Source organism: Rhinolophus hipposideros (assembly GCF_964194185.1).
Source record: "Rhinolophus hipposideros genome assembly, chromosome: 19".
Classification (NCBI taxonomy): Eukaryota; Metazoa; Chordata; class Mammalia; order Chiroptera; family Rhinolophidae; genus Rhinolophus; species Rhinolophus hipposideros.
Window position 1 is genome coordinate 1,343,303 of NC_138065.1, and position 23,663 is coordinate 1,366,965.

General features: G+C 58.0%; 1 protein-coding gene across 2 annotated transcripts; it reads right to left on the reverse strand.

Annotated features, from left to right (window-relative positions):
- Positions 1-5,698: 5,698 nt before the first annotated feature.
- On the reverse strand, positions 5,699-16,524 carry RHBG (Rh family B glycoprotein). Of its 2 annotated transcripts, none has more exons than XM_081025765.1 (10): positions 16,276-16,524; positions 11,000-11,186; positions 10,389-10,539; positions 10,159-10,306; positions 8,463-8,629; positions 8,065-8,202; positions 7,808-7,941; positions 7,294-7,415; positions 6,290-6,363; positions 5,699-6,106 (listed from the first exon to the last, which is right to left on the reverse strand). In XM_081025765.1, the coding sequence occupies exons 1-10, from the start codon at positions 16,460-16,462 to the stop codon at positions 6,038-6,040; spliced, it is 1,377 nt and encodes a 458-aa protein (XP_080881891.1). In that variant the 5' UTR covers positions 16,463-16,524; the 3' UTR covers positions 5,699-6,037. The 2 variants fall into 2 exon arrangements, 1 of the variants encoding a protein (XP_080881891.1); XR_013991708.1 differs by having other exon boundaries at positions 5,701-6,106; positions 7,294-7,389; positions 16,276-16,508.
- Between the last annotated feature and the right edge of the window lie 7,139 nt (positions 16,525-23,663).

The window sequence follows — 23,663 nt, forward strand, 5'->3', positions numbered from 1 at the left end:
AGACAGAACCTCCTTTTGTTTCTGAGAGCCCCACACCTGGTAGGTTCTCAGTAATTGTGAGGCACACTGTCCGGTCCCCTAGGAAACGTCATCGCCTTTTACGGAGTCTCAAGCCTCACTGAAATGGCTCCCTCATCACACGACAAACTCGAACACTCTACTACCTGGCTGAAGGCAAAGCGGGCCTGTGGAGGCCCCGAGAGCTCTGGGCGCTGGAAAGCAAAGGTGCACATGAGCTCTCTCCAGTCTTCATGGCTTCCATCTGCCCCGCCCTGCACCTCCTGGGGAAGGATACCAGAACCACTGGCTCACACTGTCCATCTCACATACTGTCTGACTTCCCTGGTTCCAATCTGGGGCTGCTGGAGTGAAGGCTGCCCCTCCACTTCTCCAGAAGCCTCAGCTAAACCTCTTCTCTCTGAAGGCCTGAGACCAGGTGGAGCTGGCCCTTCCCAAGATGGAGTCAGGCAGAAGCCCCGACCCCCAGCCAGCACCTGGACGACGTTAGCTGCTGCTGGTTGCAACCTGCTACAGCATCAATAACCAAGTTTATTAATGGTCTTAATTAGCAACTGCCGACAAGAAGCCCAGAGTTAATTTCAGCAATGATGGAGGCTTGCCGGGCGTGGAAGGAAGGGTAGACTCGCAGACCCTGTACAATGCTGCGTCCGGCTGCAGCAGAGGCCAGCCTGAGTGGCTGCAGAGATGGGCAGAAGGGGCACCCTGCCCCCCACCGGCTCCCACACCAGGGTTCCTTGACCCCCCACGATGCAGCCACCTCATATGGTGTTGGGACAAAATGAGGCGTGAGAAATTGTGGGGCGGGGGAGGTACGGTGGGGGGGACACCTCTGTCTGAGCCTCAGAGTCAGAACTCAGACTGCAGCCCGTGGGACGATGGCGGGTCTGTGAAAGCCAGGGTGAAATGAGCTAGAAGGGGATTGGGAACAAGCCCCCCAGTGTCCTGGACACACATTCCTTGCTCTGAGGAGACGGAGATGGATGGTGCTGAGCTGGGAAGGAGGGGACCCTGGACCGCGCCAGGGGGCAGGGAGCTTCTCCAGCTGAGGGCTCTGCTGCCTTGAGCAGCAGGGTGGGAAAGTGAGTTTAGACCATGCAGTCCCAACAAAGCCCACTGCCTCTCTTGGCCTCAGAACCGCGCTAGGCCGGCCTGGGTCCTGCTTAGAGACCCGGAGACCAGCCAGAGCAGACCTAGGGGGCCCTGGAAATCCAGGCCAAAGAGAGAGGACTGCCTCCAGGGCAGGGAGCTCTGGCCCACCCTCCTCTATGAACTGCCCAGAGCCAGTGCTCTTGGGGTTGGCGTGAGGGGTTGTGCTCTGGGGTTCAGGCCTTGCGTGTAGACCTGTGAGGACGTGGGTTTGGCTTCTTTCTGAGGTGGCTCTCGAGGTCTCCGGGTGAGTTCATAGGAGGCTGGGTGGCCCTAGGTCACAATGCTTTGCCTCAGAGACCCGGACAAGACAGCAGTTGGGGAGGAGCAGCAGGAGGGTGGGGAGTGAGGGTGGGCGGGGCTCCCGCTGTTAATGCCTCAGCCTGTGTCCCCTGACTCCAACTTTCCTCTCACCTGATAGTCTCCCAAATGCTATCCCAGGAAGCCAAGCTCCACTGCCCCCCACCCCCACCTCAACTCCCTCATGAAGGCCAGGAGGGAGGGAGGGGAAGTGTGCCATGTTGGTGGAAAGCTGGGCCAGCCCAGAAATGAAAGGCCTGGGAGGCAGCCAGAACGCTGCCTCCTGGAGGACCGCCGGCCCCCAGCACCTTCTCTCTCCTCCCTGGGACCGCAGACCTGAGCTTCCGGGACAGTCCTTACTTTCCTGATGCCCCGATTGACTTTGCCATTGCCCTGCCCCCCACCATGCTGAGCCCTGGGCATCCCTGCACCGTCTCCAAAACGGCTTGTCACCGGAGTGGCCTCAGCCCTTGACCTATGTTCTCATGGGCGTTTAGGAAAAAGGGCCTCCCTCGGCTCCCTCACTGTGTGGGTTCTCAAGTCCGTTTCCTGGAGCTCAGCCTGTAGCGTCCAAGATCAGAGCCCGAGTTCCCAGCTGCAAGGGACTCTGCTCCAGCACAGAGCTGCATTGCCCACTGTCCAGCTATCCTCCTCCAGGGTTGGACCAGTACCACCTGTCCAGTGGACACGGGCTCTGGGCCGAGGGTGGAGGGATGCCCAGCTTTCACTTGTGGGAGGGATGTCATGTGGCACCCCCACACACTTTACATCATTGGGCACATTTATTTCAGTCCTGCCAGGGCTGGCCTTTCTCCTGGTAAAACGCCAGGCTCCTTAACTGGTGGTGGACCCAGGGTCAGGCAGGGAGGCCTGGCCTGGGCCTGGGCTCGGAAGTCAGAGAGGATCCCTACCTAAGATGTCTGTCGGGTAACTCTGGGGACACCAGGAGTACTTCCCTCAGGGCTCTGCAAGGGAACTGCTCCAGAGACACGGTGGGAGTCCATTGGCTGAATGTGCTGTGCAAAAATGGACGGAGATTGGGGAGGGGCGTGGTTCACAGGTAGGGAGCGTGGGAACAGCACCCGCTCCCGGCCAGAGGCAGAGCCTCCGAGAGACGCACTGGCTTGTGCGTCGGGCAAGCTGGGAGCCCTGCACGGTCTGACCCCACGTCAAGGCTCTTTGGGGAGAGGGGTAGCTATGGAGGGGACAGGTGACCAGCCCTCGCGGGCCCCAGGGCCGGGTGTGGGTCACCTTTGCCTCCCTCCCCGGGCCGGCGGACTGCGCTGGCAGTCAGGCGGTGCAGACAATGGCGCTCTGTCCCTGCGGCGGGCGCTCGGCCGGCCGCTCATCCCGAGGCGGTGACCGCCTCCCCCACCCCGCCCGCCCGGCCGTCAGCCCCTTTCAGGCGGCGGCGGGGATTCTCACAGGCCGTTGGCATTTGCATAGTCGGCTCGCCGCCGGGAGACATTGGCCCGCATTGTTCCCTGAGGTTCCCGGCGGGCGCATGGGCCGGGACGCGGGGCAGCGCGGGGACCCGGCTGCGGGCCAGACAAAGGAGGGGGGCGCAGGGCCGGAGGCGGCGGGTGGGGAGACCCTGACAGTGGGAGAGAAATATCGGGGTGAGGCGGGGGGACGCGGCTGCCGGGTGTGTCTGCGGGGACGGCCACCGCCCCCCACTTCGGACACCCACGCCGTGTCTAATTCCTCCTCCCGCTGGGGCCGCCTCCAGCCGTGATGTGAATCCCAATGGTGGGGGTGGGTCTCAGGCCTTTCCCAGGCGCCGGTCCTCCAGAGGTCACAGGAGCAGCTCCTAGCTGCCCGCCAAGGGGGCTCTGGCCACACAGGCGCAGAAGCAACCTGAGGCCCCTGGGGAGCCCCCGTCCAGCTGTCTGGGCAGGTCCTGTCGCCCACACACACTTGTGCCAAGCCAGGACACTGGCCACTTCCAGAGCCCTGCTCTCAGTGCCTCCGGCTCTGCGGGCTTCCCACTGACCCCGGTGCAGCCTGTCTCCCCCCATCAGTGGGGCCCCATGTGCTTGTCCATCATTGTCCCCAGAGCTCAGGCATTGGGGCTGGACAGAGAGTTCATGAGTGGCCGAGTGGCCAATTGTCCTGCACTGAGAGGAATAATGGTGGTGATCGGAGGGGCTGTCCCTGAGGGGTGAGGAAGGAGCCATTGTCACCCTGTTGACCCAGCCTGAATGGATGGGCCACCATGTTGGGGACCAACGGTGCTGAGTCAGGAACAACGGAGGGGACCAGGGAGAAGCTCGGTCCTGGTTCACAGAGGGCTCCAAGGGTACCTGTCTTTCCTGCCCTCTGGGCTCCCTGGTTGAAAGCAATGATGGGGTGAGCACCCCATACCCAGCCCAGAAATGATGGCTCAGTGCAATTCACAGAACGGTGTATGGACAGCATACCAGGGTGCTGGCATTCGAGGTAAAGTTGGGGGAGGGAGAGAAGGAAATGCAGAGTGAAAAACCAAGGGCCTGTTTTAGGAGAGTTCAGCTCGGACAGTCCCCTGAGCCGTGGGGGCCAGAGCTCAGCAACTTCTCCCAGGTCACGGGACGACTCCTGTGGGTGACAGAGCTTGGAACTACCTGGCTACAGGAGATGGAAGACCATCTGGTCTGTCCTTTCACAGGGACCTCTTGGTGGGCGGTCCTGGGAACTGCGCCCCCCTCAGGGCTCAGTTGCCCCTTCTCCAGGAAGCCTCCCTGGATTCAGACGTGAGCAGCCCGGGCAGGAGCAGCCCATTTTTTCAGGCCTGGAGGAGGAGGTTTTGTTGTGGTGAAGGAGGAACCCACAGTGGAGAGGGTCAGGTCAGGGAAATGGTGGGGGAATGAGGAAGTGAATCTTCTCAGCTTTCCAGGGCAGAATGAGTTGGGGCAGGCAGGGTCTCATCCTGTCCTGGAATCTCCCCTTGCAGGTGCTTGGGGGGCTCTGGGGCGGAGCAGGTCAGCAGGACTGGGAGCTGAGGCCCCAGAAGGTTGAATAGAGCTGGGGCCTCAGCTCTCCCAAACTCCCTCCCTCCCAGCAGGGGAGCTCGGACAGGGAACCTCTTTGCAATATCCACAGTCAGCCTTCTGCCTCAGCACCAGGATGTCCCTGACATATCCAACCCAGCCAGCACTGGGCCGGGAGGCTGCGGAGGAAGGAGAGCACTGGGGGGGGGGGAGCATAGTGGGGCTCTGGGCAGGGGTGGTTCCCACTCAGCACTTGTCCTTCTGCCCTCCCCCAACTCTGTGCTTGGCCTCTTTGCCAACTGAACTCAGTCCCTCCAAACACAGTGAGAGCGGGGCCTGATGGGACACCTGTCTCCATCCCAGGGCCAGGCCCGGGAAATCCCTCCACTGCCTCCTTGGGTTCCTAGGTCTGAATGGGTTTTGGTCTTGAGGAAGAAAGTTCTGTGGTCATGCTCAACTTCTGCCAGAAACCTGGGGGAAGGACGGGAGAGGGCAGGGCGGGGTCCCACTCCTTCCCTGGCAAAGAGGCTCCCAGCCTCCTGGAGGGACGTCTCTGTTGCGTGAGATCTGAAGCTCCTAGTGCCCACCTGAAATGTAGTGGTGGCATGAATGGTGAGGATCAGAGCTAAAGAAGAATGGAAGGCGCTTAGGCTATAGGAAGGACTTCCATTCTTGATAGAGGCTGGAGCTGCAGGAAAGCCACATCTTCCTCTGCTGGGTCTGGAGTGCCCTCTGGTGGTCAGATGACTTGAGGTCGTTGGAGGCCCTGGGCCTGTCCTTCCCCCATCTTTTTTCAGAGCTAACTCTCGGGGCTGGTCCACACCTCAGACTCGGGACAGGGATAAAAGGTGGTGCCTGGGCGCTGGCTGCTTCCAGCCTCTGAGGAATCAGTGGCAAAGAACTCCTTATGCCACTCAGGTCCTGCGGGGGCCCTCTTCCCACTCTGCTTAGAAGCCACCCAAGTTGAGGGTCAGAACGGCAGTGGCTCTGGAAAAGGAAGAACTTTGCAGCAGCCCAAGCTGTCCCATAACAGACACAGGCTTTCTAGGAGAGAGTGAGCTCCCTGTCTCCAGGCAGGCAAGCCCAGGCTAGTAACCCACCTGGGTAGAACACAGCATCCTTGAGAGAGCTCCACGGACCCAGGGAGGAGGGATGTCCCCACCCTGAGGTTCTAATGCCATGAGTTAGAGGGTGAGAGGAACTTCCCAAGTTCCCAGTGCACGCACGCGCGCGCGCGCGCACACACACACACACACACAGGCAGAGTCCTTGGTGACAGTGGGGTTTATCGCCCTGGCTCTCCCGTGGCTGTGTGACATTGGACCAGGGGGTCAGCTGTCACTCGGTGCCTCACTTGTAGATGGGGCGTGGGGGTAGGGGGTGAGTGGCAGTGAGGCTGCTGGGAGGTCCCTCCCCCCGCCCACCAAGGCCAGTTACAGCCCTGCTCTGGCAGCTTCTCCCAGAGCCGCATAAGGAAGGGAGGCTCCTTCTGGCTGGTGACTTCTTCCCGCAGCAGGTGGGATGGGAACTAGAAAAGGGATTCCCAATGGTCGCCAGTGTTCATCTTCTAAAAGGGGAGCGTCCTCTCCAGGGCTGGAAGCAAGTTAGGCCTGAGTGTCCAGTTCCTCCGCCCTCAGAGGTCCCTGGGCTTCATCCTCTTGCTCCTGGGGCACCTAAAGGGCAGGGTGGGAAAGTAGGTGGAAGGGTAGGTCCAGGGCACTGGGGGCCACAGCTCAGGGGTGAACCCCACAGGACCATGAGCAAGCAAGGAAGGGAAGAGGCAGCTGGGTCATAGGAGGTGAGGCAGGGGAGGGTGAGGGGCTCTGAGGGCCTGAGGGGCTGCAGCGTGGTCTCACCTCCCAGTACATCTGGTCCTCGTAACACTGGGAGTCTGGGGGGGCATCCAGGAAGGGCAGCCTCAGGAGGAACCCTGGTGGTGGGTGGGAAGGGAGGGTGTGTGAGGCTTTCGGTCACCCCCAGTGCCACAGGGCAGCCCTGGGGCGAGTGTGATGCCTAGCCCAGGCACGTCACAGCTGTATTTGTTGAGCACCTACTGTGTCCCCAGCCCTATGCAACGCGCTTGACAAGCATTGCCTTCTGGAGTAATCACAGCAACCCTGAAGGTGAACTGACCCCCACATTACAGAGAAGGAACTAGGGCTCAGAGAAGTTAAGCAACACACTCAAATTTGCAGAGCTGGTAACACACCAAAGAATGATTCCGTCATGAACCATATCCGCGGAGCTCTCTTTGGCCTCCTTTCCAGGAGGGGAGCAGAAAGTGTTTATTGAATGAATAAGTAATTAGATAAATGAACAAACGGAACCTTGTTTGGGAATGACAACGTCACGTTAAGGACAAGGGGGTGAAGACAACCACAGGTTTTATTTTGAAGGCGAAAAGGACTAAGGCCAGACAGCAGGCAGCACTGAGCAGTGGGCAGTCTGCCTCAGTTGCAGGTTCTGCAGTCCAGTGGTGAGCCAGGCCCCTTGGCTCCCTGGCCCTGTCCCCACCAAACACAGATAGCTCTGCACCTGTTCAGCGCCTCAGCCTGAGGTTGGACTGCCCTCTAGTGGGAGGAGGGAGCAGCGCAGGGAAACCTCAGCCCCCAGCGGGCTCCCACTTGCGTTTGGCGCCAGGAGGGAGCGAGTGTCCACCTGACCCTCCCCACCTGGAGTCGGTTACCCCTGAACCCTACAACCCCACCCTGCACAGGCACCAAGTAGGCGCTCGATAAATAACTGAGTAAAGGAATGCCAGGGAGTGGGGTCCCGTGGCCCTTCCTCTGGAGAACCCCTTCCTGTCTTCTGCCCTCCCTGGAGCTCCTGCCAGCCCCCAACCCCCGTCAAGGTCACTTACCTCCAAGGCTCCCACCCACAGAGGCAAACAGCAGTGTGACAAACAGCCCGAAGAGCTGGTACATGGCCTGAGATCTGGCACTGCGCCGGCCCTCAGCTACGAGTGGAAACACGCTCTGTAGGCTGCAGGAAGGTTGTGGGGACATAGGGGTGGCACGTGGAGCCAACAGAGTGGCCTCAGGGGTCTCAGGGGAGCCCCCAGGCTGAGTCTCGTCCCTGGGCCTTTGCTCCAGTCAGGTCCACAGCCTGGAACCCCCTCCCACCCTCATGGGACAGCAGACACCCACACACTTTTCAAGACTCAGTTTGAGGGTCCCCTTTGCCTGCCCTCTCCTCTGAGCCCTGATGTGCAAACATGGATCGTAAGGGTCATTATCTCTTACTGACCCTTAGTAACATTATGGATGAATGAGTGAAGATAGACACTGCTTTGGTTGGTAGTGCACAAAGTGGGGAGAGAGGGAGGGGGTCACTCCAGGGCACAGTGACTTCAGGGTGGGGGTGGGGGAACTCACCCATCTCCGTAAGCTTCATGGGTGGCCAGCCCAGCCACAAGGACCCCCAGAAGGGCTCCCAGGACCCCCGGCATCCCATGGAGGTTATGGACGCCACACGTGTCTTGAACTTTGAATTTTGACTCAAGGACGGGCTGGAGTAAGGAGAATAATAAAGAGTCCTGCGTGCCCCTCCTCCCCCCCCAAGGGCCTGCTGGGGAGGTGAGAGAAAAGGCCCTGAAGACCCGTTTTGCCCAGGGCTAGAGAGGCAGCTGTACCGTGAAGAACTTGTACCCCAGCGTGGAGACAGTGCCAGCCAGGAAGCCAGCTGCCAGAGCCCCAAAGGGTGTCAGCATCATTTCACTTGACGTCCCCACCACAACCCCTCCGGCCAGTGCTGCATTCTGGATGTGGACCTAAGGAAGCAGGGGAGAGCAAGGCATTGGAGGCCCTTTCACGTCGTCACACCCACACCTAACCCAGCACAGTGGGCACCAGGCTCCCGGAAGCCTCTCCACCATCCAACCTCTAACTTTCCCGCTGTCGCCTCACTGCCTCTCGCTCTGACCCCTCCATGTGCCTGAACCCTTACCTGTTCCCCTGGAGAATCCGCCTGGCGGGGTGTCGGAGCTCGCCCCCCTCCCGGGGCCTCCCTCTGTCCTCCCAGGGCCCATACCATGTCCAGCTGCCCATGCCCCCCGACAAGGGCTGACAGGGCGAAGGTGCTGAGGGTGCTGGCGCTCAGGGAGTAGTACGTGTTGAGGGCCGTGCGGTGCTGCCCGTCCCCCAGCGTGGTGGGCGCAGAGTTGAAGCTAGGCCAGAATATCCACAGAAAGATGGTCCCTAGACGGCGGGCAGGCAGAGTGAGAGGAAGTGAGTGGCTCCCCCACGAGCTACCAGCCGTGGGCCTGCGGGCAAGTCATCTCCTCTCAGCGGCCTCAGTGTCCTCGTCTGTAAAGTGGGGATAGTAACACCTCCTTCACAAAGGGAGGACGAAAGGAGGGGTTGCAGGTGACGTGCACAGCCCAAGGCCGAGCATAGTAAGTGCTCTACAAACAGTCGCACTGGCAGCCCTGGCAAAAAAGGGAGCTAGAGATTGGAAACCACAGAGGCTGAGAGTCTAAGTATCAGGAAAGGAAAGAAGAAGAAAAGGCCAAGTGCACGGCATGGCAGGTCCTGAGCGGGGTACTTGACATCTGTGTCAGGAAAGGAATTGGTTTTAGAACCTCGCCGACCTCTGAGAGGGTGGACCCTGCAGTGTGCAGGAGAAGGCTCTGTCTGCGAGCCCCGGATGGGCCAGGGGTAAGAAGTGGGGGCTCTGTGGGCCCTATTGCCTATGTGAGGTACTCAGGTCAATCCTGGAGGGAGAGGGAGGGGCAGCCAGGACACAAGGTGAGGGGCAGGCTGGGACCCTGTAGGGTGGGGCAGCATGGCAAGGGGGCTGGAGGGACAGCCCCTTCGTCCTGAATGGTCCTTGGTGTGCCACGGAACTTCTCCTGCACCCCGCCATCTGCTCTGCAGTAGAACCCACACACTCACACAGCAGTGCTCTGACGGGAGGGCTTGAGACGGATCAAGGAAAGGCCGGTGTCCTGCGGGAAGGTGCTGGGAGGCAGAGGAGAGCTGAGAATGCAGGAATCTTGGGGAAGCCTTTGGACTTGAAGCCAAACTTATCTGGGTCTCAAAGGGCAAGGAGGCCTCAGCTGCCCTAGGGTTCTGTGTGCTCTATTTCACAGCAAGCGCGGAGCAAGAAATACAAAACCAGCCTCTCTTTTTAGTGTAAGAACAGGCCCTCGGTCGCTATTCAATACTGCCCATGAAAAAATCAATCACCTGTTTCCTGTTTGCGAAGGTAGAGAGGGGAACACAGGCCAGGGTGCAGGTAGGTGCTTAGAAGAAACAGCCGGTGGTGCCGGTCACACCCTACTGCTCCTCGGGCAACCACGACCTCCACCCCCAACCCGGGTGCAGGGGCTTCTGGGAAAAGGGCCTGGGAGGAAGCATGAGGACAAAGGCCTGGGGGTAAGCGATGGGAGCAGCTGAGAGCAAGTGGGAGGGAGGAGAGGAGGGTGAGGGCCTTATGCCAGGCTAGGAGCCTGCTTTCTCACTTGTGGTGGGCCCTGGAGGGTTTTGATGGCCCCTGGGGATGGGTCTCGGGCCTGTGCATACCCAGGGCTGACTTCTAAGAACCCGTCTAAAGCTGTTGAGAAGGAGCACAGATCCGGGCTCTCACAGGAGAGTCCACATGGGAAAGGTGCTCCCTGCCAGAAGCCCAAGGACCACAGGCAGCACCCTGCGACCTGGCCTGGAGATGGCCCACCTCAGGGGTGCCTGGGACCGGCCCCCAGCCCACCCCACCTTGGAGGCCTCACCAATCATGGCAAAGAGGTCGGAATGGTAGATGGAGCCCTGGCGATGTTTGCTCTTCTCCAGCTGCGGCCTGTAGAGGACCCGTGACAGGACCAGCCCAAAGTAGGCGCCGAAGGTGTGGATGGTCATGGAGCCTCCTGCATCCCTCACCTGGGGGCCCAGAGCTGAGATGCAGGGCAGCCCCCCTAGGCCTGGCTTCCCCCAGCCCTTGTCCCAACCCCTCCAGACTCACCTCCAGGAGACTAAGCAGCACAAATTCATTGATGCCAAACAGTGCCACCTCCAGCAGCGCCATGAGCAGCAGCTGGGCGGGCCCTGTCTTGCCCAGGACAGCCCCAAAAGAGATGAGCACAGCGCCCGCACAGAAGTCAGCATTGATCATGCTGGGGGGGGGACAGTGGAGGGGATGAGAGGGGGCCAAGACAGGGGGCGGGGGAGCCCCCACCCCCCACCCGCCTAAGCACCTCCCTCGTAGGCCGGCAGGGTCACCTCGCCTTTTGTAGATGGGGAAACCCAGTGTCTGGGAGGTTCTGGGAAGCAGGGAACGAAGCCCATCGCAGGTGGAACAACCGGTCTTGAACCGGGAGCTCCCCAGACCTTGCCCCTCCCGTGAAGCTGTCTACCCTCCCAAGAACTGGTGAGTAACAGGGGTCTGAAAACGGGGAGGTGTGGCTGAGTGTGCCGTCGGTCGGGCAAGAACGGGCAGGGCACCTACAAGAAGTAACTGCCGGCTGGGAAGCCTGTGCCAGGAGCAGACGTGAAGGGCAGGCCTCAGGCTGGGTCCTGAGGGCAGCGGCCTCCCAGCTAGACCCGGGGCGGGGGCGAGGGGGCGCTGCTGCCCACCTGTCCACGCCGACATGGATGTGGCCATTGTGGAATGAGTGCAGGAAGCCCTGGACGAGCGTGGACCACTGCAGGGCCAAGGCGGCCAGGAGGAAGGTGAAGCCCACACTGCTGAAGCCGTAGCGCTGCAGGAAGGCCATGAGGAAGCCGAAGCCCACGAATACCATGGTGTGCACGTCCTGGAAGCCTGTGGGCACGGCAGCTGCTCTGGGCACCGCCACCAACCCAGCAGCCACCCTGCTCGGCCCCCAGCTCTCATCAGCCAGGGCCGCCTTCAGGCTGGAGCCCAGCCTGTCAATCTCCCCAGGCGTGGCGGGGCCTCCCAGCCGGGCCACCTGTGCAGAGCTGGCCAGCTCGGGGCAGCGGGACCCAGACCATCCCCGCTGTCCCCACGGCAGAGCAAGGGAGTAGGACCTTCTGCTCTCTGCGCTGGCGCCCTCCCTTGCCCTATCCTGGGGAGAAGTCCGACCTGTCTCTCTCCTCCTGCAGGCCCTGTCCTGCCCTGCTCAGAATTCTCGTCCCCTCCAGGCCTCTCTTCAATTTTCCCTTTCTGCTGGAAAGTCCTTCTTTGTGTCTGACCTCCATTCCTCATACTTCAGAATCTATACCTCTCCATTTGGAGGATTTTACATTTAAAGAAAATAATTTACAGACTAGCTTTAATTTGTTAGCAGAGATTACCTCAGGGAGAAGGAATTGAAGGGAGGGGAAGGCCTGCTCCCTCCACCCACCCCCCAAACACCCACACCCACAAACACTCCAGGGCAAATGATGCCCTTGGAGTTATGCAACTTGGCACCTCTGGGAAGGAGGGTTTCACTTCTTACTCTGTTTCCTTCTATAGTTTGACTTTTTTAATTTTATAGGTGAATTACTTGAATTTTTTCAAGTGTCAGTGGGATTTTTGGGCAGGGAGATTTGGGGTCTTTTCCGTTTGCTTTCTATTCTGTGCCACTGTGCGGGGAAAAAAAGTAAGCAAACAAAAATAATGTACAGTGATACTGACGATGTGATTAATACAAATGATTTGCTTCAGTATGGTTCTGTCCCCCTCCCCACCTACTTGTAAACAGGGCTTGAAACAGCCTCCGTGCTGTTCGGCCCACACTTGGGTCTGTATGTAGGAAGTACCACGTGCTATATATGTATCTTTGCTGTAACTGAAAACACCAAAGAAAGAGGACCATGAGGGCACTTCCTGCATTTGTTGTAAATAAGTTATTGAGAAACAGGGCCATCTATGACCCGAAACGTGCCCCTTGTAGAGCTGCACACAAGAAATTTCTCTTGGAACAAAGTGCTAGGAAATGTCACTTCCCCCGAGGAACCGGTCTGCTTTCCCGCACTCATGTGACAGATGTTTACTAAACACTGGTACATCAGGCTCTGGGAATGTAGCTGTCATCAAGTAGCCACGGTCCCTGCCCTCACGGGGAGGGCATGGAAGACACACATCAAAAAAGCAAAGAGTGCATATGCGAGGCTTCCTTGGTTCTGATGAGAACACAGAAATGATCATATTTCCTTTTTTACTTTGGCTGCCTGGAAGCTCAGAGCTGCACTGGAATCTCAATTGCAGGCCCTTACCGTGGTCATTCCTTATGTTCTACTTCTCTGCCTTCCTTTCCTTATACTCGTGTTTTTGTTGTAAATGACCTCAGATCTCTTGTAGAAAGAGGCAGGTGGTCATAAAGGAAACAAAATTATGGTCATCATTTTTTAACCTGGTGTTTTGACAGACGAGATTTTCAGGGTTTCACAAGGGCCAGATTTTATTTGAATTACTCAAAAGAGAAAGAAACTGTTTGAACACAATTTCCAAGAAAAAGCACATCTGCTCATAAATAATGAAGTCTTTTTCACAGGCACCTCAGAAGTATACAAAAGAATTGGTCATCATTTTTTGTTTAACCTGAAGAAGCACCCACAAGCCCAAAAGTTATTATATTATTGAACTTTAGAACGTAATCCATAACTTGGAGAGAAGCAAACTCTTATGCTTTTTTGTGCTGTGTATGGAATGAGTTTGCAAGTCCCTGGCAGAGGGTTGGGTGCGTGCTGGAACTGGAGGTCTGCAGCTCACAGCAGCCAAGGGCGGAGAGGCTCTAGCGGCCCACTGGCCTCCCTAAATGTCCCCAACACTGCCCCTTCTTCAGCCCTGCTCTCTACCCACACCACCCAGACTTCTCTTCCTGATCAGAGGGCAGCGGCTGTGCCCACTCTGGCCCCGATCCCATCTCCTGGGCACAGGGACAGGTGAAGCCGCGGCTCATCAAAGCCCTGGGCTCCCAGATCTTAAAACCCAATAGAAAAGAAGAAGCATCACTTAAAAGTTAGCCCACAGCCTAAGTTCTTTTAGGCCTTACTGCCTGACTTCCTTTCTCCTTGTGCAAATAACAAAAGGCGTGCCATGTCTGTTCTTTTGCTCAAGGACAGCAAGATAACACAGGGGGCCAGGTCATAGGGCTCCATGCCCACTACTTGCCGAAACCCACCTGGGTTTGTTTGGACTCAAAACTCAATCCCTTGGCCTTTCAACTGGAGTCTAAACATCAGAAAACCTCCCCCCCTCCCACACCCGGAACGTTCCATACAGACACTCTCCATGGGCTCTTCAGAAGCAGGGAGGGGATACGATGACCCCTCGTAGCCCCTTCAGGGGTGCCCTGTGGGGGCAGGATGGAGTCCGGTTGGAGGAAAGAGAAAAGCCTTCTAGAGCCACCTATTGACTTTGAACAAGCCGCTTAAGCTCTCTGAGCCTCAGTTTCCTCTTCTGTAAAGCGGGGTATAAGAAGAGCAGGGACATGGAGTGGTGAGCTGGGGAGGGTGCCCCACCCCTCCCCCACCTGCCTTTAAGGGGACAGATGGGCTGTGTTCTCCTGGCAGAGGTCACAAGCCACCCAGATCCTTGCCACATCCCCCTTCCTCACCTGTTCCGAGAAGATCCCGATTCTGCTATCCTAAACCCCTCTCCTGGTGAGTAAGGTTTCAGAGGTGTATAGAAAAGGACCTGCCAGGCGGCCAGATGGCTCAGTGGTTACAGTGCAGTGTTCATAACACCAAGATTGCTGGTTCGAGTCCCACATGGGCCAGTGAGCTGCACCTCCCCCCCCGCCCCCCCCCCACCCGCCACAGCTAGATTGAAAACAATAGCTTGACATAGAGCTGATTGGTCCTGGAAAAACACACTCTTCCCAATATTCCCCAATTAAAATAATAAAAGGACCTGCTCATATTTTTCTTCTGAGAACCCTTTCTCATGTTTCCTCTTATGGCCCCTGTGACCCTGGGCTTTTCCCTTCCTTCTTATTTTCCATTACTCGCCTCATGGGGTAGGAAGCTTGCATGTGAGGGAAAGGCCGCAGATGGGTCAAGAGACCTGGTTCCAGCCTGGCTAACTTGCTGTGTGATCTTGGGCAGCCACATGCCCTCTCTGGTTCTCTGCATGTCTGAGAGGAGCAGACTGGATGGGCTGAGAGCCCTTCCTACATAACGACAGAACAACAGGCCCTCAGAGCAGCCATGCCCTTGGCATGGGCTAGTGCCCCAGCACAGCAGCAGATGCAGAGCTGCCTTTCATCTCCCAAATCAAAGGGTGCCGCTACACCCACTTTGGCCCCGATCCCTTCCCCTGGGCACAGGGACAGGCGAAGACGCAGGTCATCAAAGGCTCCCGGGACCTCACCCTTCCATCCTCCCCAACCTTCCCCCACACCAGGGTTCCAAGTCCACAGGGGTGGATACCTAGGGCAGAAAACGAGGGAGGACTCCCACCGCCATTCCTCTTACTGCAATCCAGGGCGGACAGCTGTGTCCAAGGAGAGCCCACCATGGCGGCAGAGGGGTGAGAGGCTGGCAGGTTGCAGGGAGACTTTGAAACAAGCAAGGTTTGGAGGCCTTGCCTGAGACTCAGGGGAGAAGCAAGTGGGGGTTCGTGGCAGGCAGCCAGGTCAGGCCCTTGGAGAGGAGCTTACTTCTCTCAGCCTGTGGACTGTTCCTCCCAACTCCCTATGTCTCTGGACAAAGCACGACCCCACGAGTCTGCCATCCCAGTTTCCACGGCTCACTTTGTCCAGCGGGGCTGGGGTAAGAGATGGGGAGGGAGGCGCTGTCGCTCACTCCGCCCAGGATGGCTGGGGGTTCTGGTGCTTCGTGCCCAGGTACAAACCTCCATCTCACCCTCTAGGTCCTCAGCACTGTGAGCTCCCTTTTTCAGGCTGGGGCTGGGACAGGGGACAGCTTGCTGCCAGCTCTGCATACAGAAAGTAGGGTAATAATGGCCTGGGATTTTTTTTACTGGCGACTCTTACACTCTGGGCCTTGTTTGAATGTATATTCTTTAAACTGAGGCATCCTTCTCCCCATTGCCCAGATGGGGAAAACTGAGGCTTAGAGAAGACCTGCCAAGCGCTTGTGATGAAGTCTGGGAGATCTGGAGTCCTTAGTTCCAGCTGCGCAGGGCCTGAGTCACAAAGTTGGGCCCCCAACCTAGAAGGAGAGGCTCTGTCCCCAGCAGGGCCTTGTCAGCAGGCAGGTGAATTGTGGGGCAAGGAGCTTGCGATGTCTGAGTCCCAATTCCAGCTCTGTCACTCAGGAAACGGGTGATCAGGAGCAAGTCACAACCCCTTTGAGCCTCAGCTTCCTCCCCTGTGAAATGGGCTGATGACCTTGCCATGCCTCCTTCTCAGGGCTGGGGGCTGCTGCTCTGAGGTTGGCTGGTAGGTAGTTGCATCATTTTTTCTCTGACTCTGGGAGGGCGGGTGGTGTTGGAAGACTGGGGAAGAGATGCCTGTCGTCGCTAATACCTGCCATTACGGCCTGCTGCACCCCACTCCCTAACCCCCATTCTCTTTCCTGTGGTCAGGGTGCAGGCCCCAGGTAAAGTCTCCGGAGCAGCCCAGCAAAGCCCAATTAGGCCAACTGGGAGGTGGGGCACGGGAGCAGTTAAAGCTGGGCTGGGGCTTCCCATCTGGGTTTGAACCCCAGCTCCCTCAGTTCTGACAGCGTGACCTTGAGCCAGCCACTTAACATCTCCGAGTCTCAGTTTCCCCACCTTTGTCTTCTTCATAGACTAAATGCGATAAGGCATGTGCCGCCCCCAGCACAATGCCTGGACCGTGGCAGACACCGAAAGCGTGTTATATTAAGTCGGGCACCTTCATCTCAGAGCCAGAGGGTTAACCACGGAGGGCTAGACCTGGGCACCCAAACGCTCCCTCCCAAGACACCGGGGAGCTTGGGGTCTTTGCTCCCCGAGCGCCCTCACCCGCACTCACTTGGGTAGCGAAAGTAAAATTCATTGTCCGCGTTACTGTGGTTGCCCCAGTGCCAGAGGGCAGCGTCGGTTTCGTGGTTGTAGCGGACAAACACCGCAAAGAGGATGGCGGTGGCGACCTGGACGAGGAGGCACAGCAGGGGCAGCAGCAGTCGCCGGCCCGCGGCGCGGCGTGGGGACCCGGCCATGGGACGGAGGCTACGAGTCTCGGGCTCCGGCTCTGGGCTCGCGGCGCGCGGCAGACACTCCGGGGCGGGCGCAGCAGGTTTCACCGGAGCCAGGCCCCGCCCACGCGGAGGCCCCGCCCACGCGGAGGCCCCGCCCACGCGGAGGCCCCGCCCACGCGGAGGCCCCGCCCACGCGGGGACGCCCTCCGCTGCTCCCAGCTCCAGCCCGCAAAGAGGGCCCGAGACCTCAGGTGGGGCAAGGACGGGGAGGGCCGGGGGCGCTCGGACACCCGGGTCCTGTCTCTCTTGGCCCAGCTGACCCTGTTCCGGTTGGTCCCGCTCCTTGGGAGTGACCCTGGAAAGGCACCCCGTGTTCTGCCTGCTGAGGCACAGCGGCGACCTGGCCGGTGCGGGAGACCAAGGGGGTCGACCTGCCCCCCCCAAAAAAACGGTGTTAGTTTAGAGCGTGTTTCCCAAGGACTAAGCGGCCCTTAAAGGCCCGGCCTGGCCCCTCCAGGGTTAACGCAAGAGAGAGTTAGTTGAGGAGTTACTCAACCTTTTCCCAGCTGAAAAGCGAGATGGAGGATGTTGATAAAGAGCCGGCTCTCAGGGCGTTGATGGTTAACCCGGCCCCGGGCGGGCCCCGGGCGGCAGCCTCCGGAGGTCTGAGCCTCAGCTGTCCAGCTGCACCCCGCTCCAAGCCTGCTCAGCCTCCCCACCCCCAGCCCGCACCCCACCACAGTCCCAAAGGCCCGGCAGGGGCTGTGCCGACCCCTGAGGTCCCTGGGCCACCCAGTGTGGATAGGAGGGCTTGGGCTGCCCCCACAGCTGGAAAGAAGGGAGGCGAGGTGGGAGGAGGGTCTTCTCACTTGGGGTTGAGTCTCTTGTCACCTAGTAAGATCTGCATCCCCGGAGTCTTGGGGGACAGTCACCAGGAGGCACTTCCTGTGAGCTGAGCTTGGAACACGAGCCCAGAGAGCCCTCACTCCAGGAGCCTCTGTCCAGTTGGGAGACAGACAGGAGGGAATTGATTACTATTGGGGTAAGTGTGTGGCCTTGGGAAGTCCACAGGCTGTGGCGGCCCAGGAGAGACGCTGCAGAACCCACAGGAGTGGGGATGGCGGAGGGATGGAGATGGAGCATTGCCTCCTGTGAGGTCATGTCTGCAGGCGGTCTAGGAGGGCACCCCTGGAATTGGGCAAGTGAAGACAGAAGAGGGGCCTTTAAAGAAGGGAAGCCTGGCTGTGTGAGTGACAGTCCAGTGTACTCAGGAACTGGGGCTGGGGCGGGAAGGCTAGAAAGGCCTTGGAGACCTGCTGAGGCACATGGCCTGACCTAGAGGCTGCTGGGCCACCCGAGGGCTCCACACAGGTGGAGGGCCTGGCACAGCTGGTCCTGCCATCCGCAGACCACAAGGCGGTTAGAGGAGAAAAGCTGAAGGCCAGTCTCTACATTGCTGCCTCTGTCAGAGGGAGCTGTGATGTGGGAGGGGCTTGGGGGTGTTTGCAAAGCTGTCCCAGGCCCCTGCCTGAGTGGAGAGCTGCCGTTCCCAGGAGATGTGGTCCAGGCTCAGAGGGGCCAGCCACTCCCCAGAGCAGGTGCAGAGTGGGGCTCCTTCTAGGAACCGATCGCCCCTTCTCAGGAACGCGCAGGGCCCGAGGTGACCCTGCCTTCACCTTGCTTTCCCTTCTGGCCTTTCCCCAGTTCACCTCCTCCCTTCATGGGCTTCAGCTCCGGCCCAGCGTGGGTTCTGGGGTCAGCTGCACTCCAGCTGCCCAGCTTCCTGACCTAGGGCCCAGCCAGCGAGGCATGGGCGGGCCTGGGTCGGCCTTTGGTAGTGCTGCTCCCAACAGGCCAAGTGGGCTCCCTAGTCCCTGCTGGCCCCTGGCCCCTGGCCCACAGGCTGTCTCTACTTGGTCACCAGGACAGCTGTTTTCCAGCTCCTTCTGAGGAGTGGTGGGGGCAGTGGGAGTCTGGTCAAGTGCTTGGGTAATGATTCTTGGATCATTCAGCATCTGGGTATCCCCCCAGGCTCGGTGTTCGGCCCCAGGGACGCAGCCTGCTTCTGGAGCCCGGTTTGGTGTGGGGGTTGCCCAGGCAGGCTCTGGACAGGCCCTCTGAGGGGAAGCGCCCTCAAGAGCTACAGAACCAGGGAGAGCAAGGGCCAGGCAGCTGGGCCTTGCCAGCCTCTTCTGGGGGCCCCCTCCAGATCGTAGCCTCCTCCACCTCTTTCTTACCTATTGGCTCTCTTAGCCTCTCTAACTTCCTTGGGCTCTCTGATTTTCCCTCTCCTCTGTGGCTCATCCATTCATTCAACAACTAGTCATTTAGTGCTAATCCTGGGCCAGGTCCTGGAGCTGCGACCTGAGGTTCTCACCCTCACTTGTAAGAGGCCTGGGTCCTGGAGGTCCCCAGCCCTGGCCAGCGTTAACCCTTTATTTGCTGGATGGTGGCGAGGTCTAGAGAGAGCCCCTGAAAGGGCCAGGATAGCTGGGCCAGCCTCTGAGGGGACACTCGGAGACCTTTGGGCCACAGATCTTTACCAACCTGTATAGGAGGATGTTGATATTTTAACAACTAGCGGGTACCAGCTGGTATTGCTCTGGGGCCAGCAGAGAGCCAGACCCTGACAGTCCTCCGTGTTTGAAGGCCCCCTGGCCCACCCTCCCGCTCTGAGGGCTCTCTGGCCCACCACCCGCATGGAGAGGCTCAGCTCATGGTGTTCTTTTGGATCAGCGCATGATGGCAGGTCCTAGGCTCTCCTTCCCGCCTCCTCTGGCCTGAAAGCTCTGATGGTATTGGGGGCCTCATCTCCCAGTCCTCCCTCTCCCCCTGCCCCGACCTCTTCTTAGGGGCCCCTGACTCTGTTACCAGCTCCCATCCTGCCTAGCCTGGGGTCTGTCCAATCTATGACCTTCCATCTCCAGTTTCCAGCTGTGACCAGCTGAGTGCCTGAAGGGTGGCCAAGGGAACCGGTGTCTGCTGCCCGCCCTGGCCCAGCCTGGCCAGGCCATGCATGGGGACCAGGGCTTGGGTTACTGAGTAACCCGGGGTTGCTTGGTGCTGCTCTTTATCAGGGTCACCTCCCCCTTACTCCCTGCTCTCTGGGCTCAGGAATAACCCCACGCCACTTGGCTCCTTTGGGCCCACTGAGCTATCTCCAGTGTTATGGGGAACAAAAGAGAAAAGTAGCAAAGCACCCAAGTCATTGGGACACTTGTCATTCATTCATTCATTCCGCATTTTTATTGGATAACCTTGGGCACGTCACTGAGCCCTCTTTGAGTCTGTTTCCTCATCCAGAGGAGGAATGCTGTTCCCTTTGCGGGATTGTTACAGCTACAGCAGACAATTGATGGCGAGTGCTGACATTTTCACACACATTCAGCGGAGGTGATGATTGTTACTGTTCTAATTGGCTGGGCAGACAGGACAAATGGGGGGCCGGCTGGAACACCTGTGGACGCCTGCCTCTGGGGACAGACGGACGGAGGGGGACAGACACAGTCTCAGTGCGTCCTCCCGTTATTGGCTGGAGGGGTTGAGCAGCAGGGGCCAGGGGTGTAGGATAGCACACGCAGGAAGGGTCAGCAGGAAGGGTCAGGCCAGCAGCCCCAGGGACATAGCAACTCTTGAACAGAGGAGACTGGGAAAGGCAGAGCCTTCCTCCATTCAACAAATATATATTGAGCACCTACTGTGTGCCAGGCACTGTGCCATGTGCTGGACATCCAGGGGAACAAGACAAAGCCCCAGCCCTGGGTGGGGACACGCTCTGGGGGAATGTAAATGAATAGGCAGAGGGCCACATGGGGGAGACCGGTCCTGCGGGGTTGCACCCCGCGATAGAGGTGGTCAGCGAAGGCTTCTCAGAAGAAGTGGTGCCGGCATTGAGACCTGGCCTGATTTCACAACTGGCATGGAGGAGGGGATTCCTTTTCATCTGACACTCTGGTGTGAAAATAGAAAAGAGGCTATATTAGAGAGTTCCTCGGTGCCCACTTTATGGCAGTGGATAAACCCCAGACCTCAGTTTCTCCTGAAAACCACAGCCACTGCAGCATGGTGCAAAATATTGTTGTGTTTGCTACATGGCCTGGTGAAAATTAAATATGGCTTTTCTTCCCCCAAGGGCTCACCATATTAGACTCCATGTAAAAATTTGTCGGAATCAGATTACTTATGTTAAATTAAAAAAAAAGAGAGTACCTTGAAAAAGAGTTTGTCAGGAGGCAGTGACCTGGAACCAATGTTTTTATCATTCATTTAACACGTGCTGTTTGCACTCCTTCTCTATGCCAGGTGCTGTGCTGGATTCTGGGGAACTGTCCTCAGTGCCCCAATCTGCCACCACCACGTGGAACAGACCTGGGTGAGACGTGGTCTCAGTTCCTGAGGCCTGACTGCGCCCTGCTTCTGTGGTACAACTCTTGCCTGTCCTTTCGGGGTGTGTGGTCAATTCCTGACCAGGAAAAAGTTTTGAAACAGCCAAATGCAGAAGGTAAGAGGGTGCGCTCAAAAGGAATGGGTGATAGGTCAGAGTCCCAGCTGTCCAAGAGCAATTTTGTCAAAGGTGAGAGATTTAGACGACCTGAAGGGAAATCCTTCTGGTGCCTTGAATTTCAGTTTCCTCGTCTGCCACACGGACATGATAACAGTGCCTCTCCCACAGGCCCGTGCGAAGGTTCACATCCACACTGCCCGTGGCGTGCAGGACGTCTGTAGTGTCAGTCATGGTTATTCCTGCTACTAAGAAGGAGCCTTGTAATAAATGCTGTGGCCATTTCTTTCTTTCTCTTCCATTCCTCCTGTTACTGGCCTTTGGAGAACTTAGTTAACTGCTGGGAATGGGACAACTGGCCCTCAGTCCTTAGCTTTGGAAAATAAAGAAGTGTGTTTGGTTAGCTCTCAAGAGCCCGCCTGGGGCCCCTTCCGAGAAAAGGCCAGGAGGAGATCCAAGGTACTGGGCTTGCTTCTAGGACCGGGTCCCAGGGAGGTGGCTGCCGTCACAGGGGGAGGGGCCCAAGAAGCCACCTGCCCACCTGCCTTCTCTTCGCCAGTTGTCTCAAGGATTCCGCCACTGCACCCTGCACAGGCAGATGGCTGCCCCATGTCCTTCTGCTTCTCCCTCTGCCAGGAGCTGTTGTGCAGGCATCATAGGATTGGCCCTGGCTTCCTCCCTGCCTCCCCAAACACAAGGGACACTTTTTTTTAAATTGGGGAATATTGGGGAACAGTGTGTTTCTCCAGGGCCCATCAGCTCCAAGTCATTGTCCTTCCATCTAGTTGTGGAGGGCGCAGCTCAGCTCCAAGTCCAGTCGCCGTTTTCAGTCTTAGTTGCAGGCGGCGCAGCCCACCATCCCATGCGGGAATTGAACTGGCAACCTTGTTGTTAAGAGCTCACGCTCTAACCAGCTGAGCCATCCGGCAGCCCCGCAAGGGACACTTTTTGATGAACACCTGTTTTCTCTAGAAAGGGAGCTGCCGAGCAGAAATGTCCTTCACATCTGACTGGGGACAGTGTTTGTGAAGGATGGAAGCACATGTCCTCTGCCCAGGACCTGGGAAGGGACCCGGCACGGCAGGGTGGGAGAGGCCAGAGTGAAGGTGGTGATGTGGGTCCTTAGGCTCTGAGCAGCTCAGGATGCAGAAAGGGACAGGACTGGGCTCCCTCTAGTGCGTGTGTGGGGACATGGCCTGTCCGCTCCAGGTCGCCCTCCGGTGGCCATGCCGCGGGACACGTGAGAGCTCGGTGTGTTGAAGCACAGCCCGCCCGCCGGTTCAGCTCTTCCTTTCATAGCTATTTATTGAACCATGTGTTGCAAGGTCAAGCAGGCCCTGCTTTCAACCCCGAGAAGACAGGCATGGACCGGGAGGGCCGTCTGGCCAGAGTGAGCTGAGCACATGCAGGGCTCAATGCCCTGGGAGGGAGTTGGGGCTTTCCTGGAAGGATTGTGGGAGCCAGTAAGGGGCCAAGATGGGTAATGTTGTCTGAGTAATTATTTCAAAGGATTTCTCCGGCTGCCTGGGGAGCAGGGACCAAGGGATAAGTGGAAGCAGGTGGCCAGCGGAGGGGTCGCTGGGACAATCCAGGCAAGAGAGGTGGTGGGTGACCATGGAGAAAGCAGGAAGCAGTCAGTTTCCGGCAGGACTTGGAAGGGAGAACCAACAGGGTTCACTGAAGGTCTGGGTCTGGGATAAGAGAGAAAGGAGTTGTGATGGATGGAACTGTGTGTTGAAACCTCCAGCCCCAGTGGGATGGCATTTGGAGACGGCCTTTGGGAGGTGATGAGGGTTAGATGAGGTGATGAAGGTGGGGCCTTCATGGTGGGATTAGTGCCCTTGTAAGAAGAGACACCACAGAGCTTCCTGTCTCTCTCTGCCACGTGAGGACACAGCGAGAAGATGGCCATCTGCAAGCCAGGAAGAGAGCAATGGGACAGTAAATGGAGAAGGATGAGGGTGCCAGGGAATTTCTTTTTTTTTTTTTTTTTAATAATAGGAGATGCTCAGTGAATGCTTGTGGAATAAATGAATGAATGAGGAATGAATGAAGCAAGTGGAGGGAATGCCCAGCGGTCCAGTCAGGTCCTTTGTCCTCCCATGGGCAGTGGCCCTCTGACCGCCATTCCTACAGATGCTGAGAAGCCCATCTGTGGTCAAGGCAGAGCCAGAGACACACACCACTTCCCCACCTGTCCCACCTCTGTCTCCACACAGTGAAAGGAAGGTGATTTGGTGCTTCCATTCTTGTTTTCCTCTTACGCTCCCTTAGCCTTTCCAATCCAAGCTGGGGATAGCAGCGTGACACCCCCTCTTCCGCTCACACAACTCTGTTCTCTGTTCTCTCTCTCCTCACCCCCTAAGCGATCAATCTCCTCCTGTTTTGTGGCTTTCAATATCATCAGTGCGCAGATGTCTACCAAATTTTTGTCTGCTCCCCAGACCTCCCCACTGAATTCAAGTCATGTATGTAGCTGCCCAGTGGACATTTCTACTTCAACAACTAATGGGCATCGCAAACCTGACACAGTCTAAGCCGAGCTTCCGTATCCCGCCCCCACCGCTCCCTCCCCCAGGTTTCTCCGTCTCGTAAATGAAGACTCTTATTCCAGATGTAAACAGTCGGAGTCATCCGTGCGTCCCTTTCTTTCACACGTCACATCCATCCATCACCGAATCCTGAGAGCCGTACCTTCAAAATATATTCAGACCCCAACAC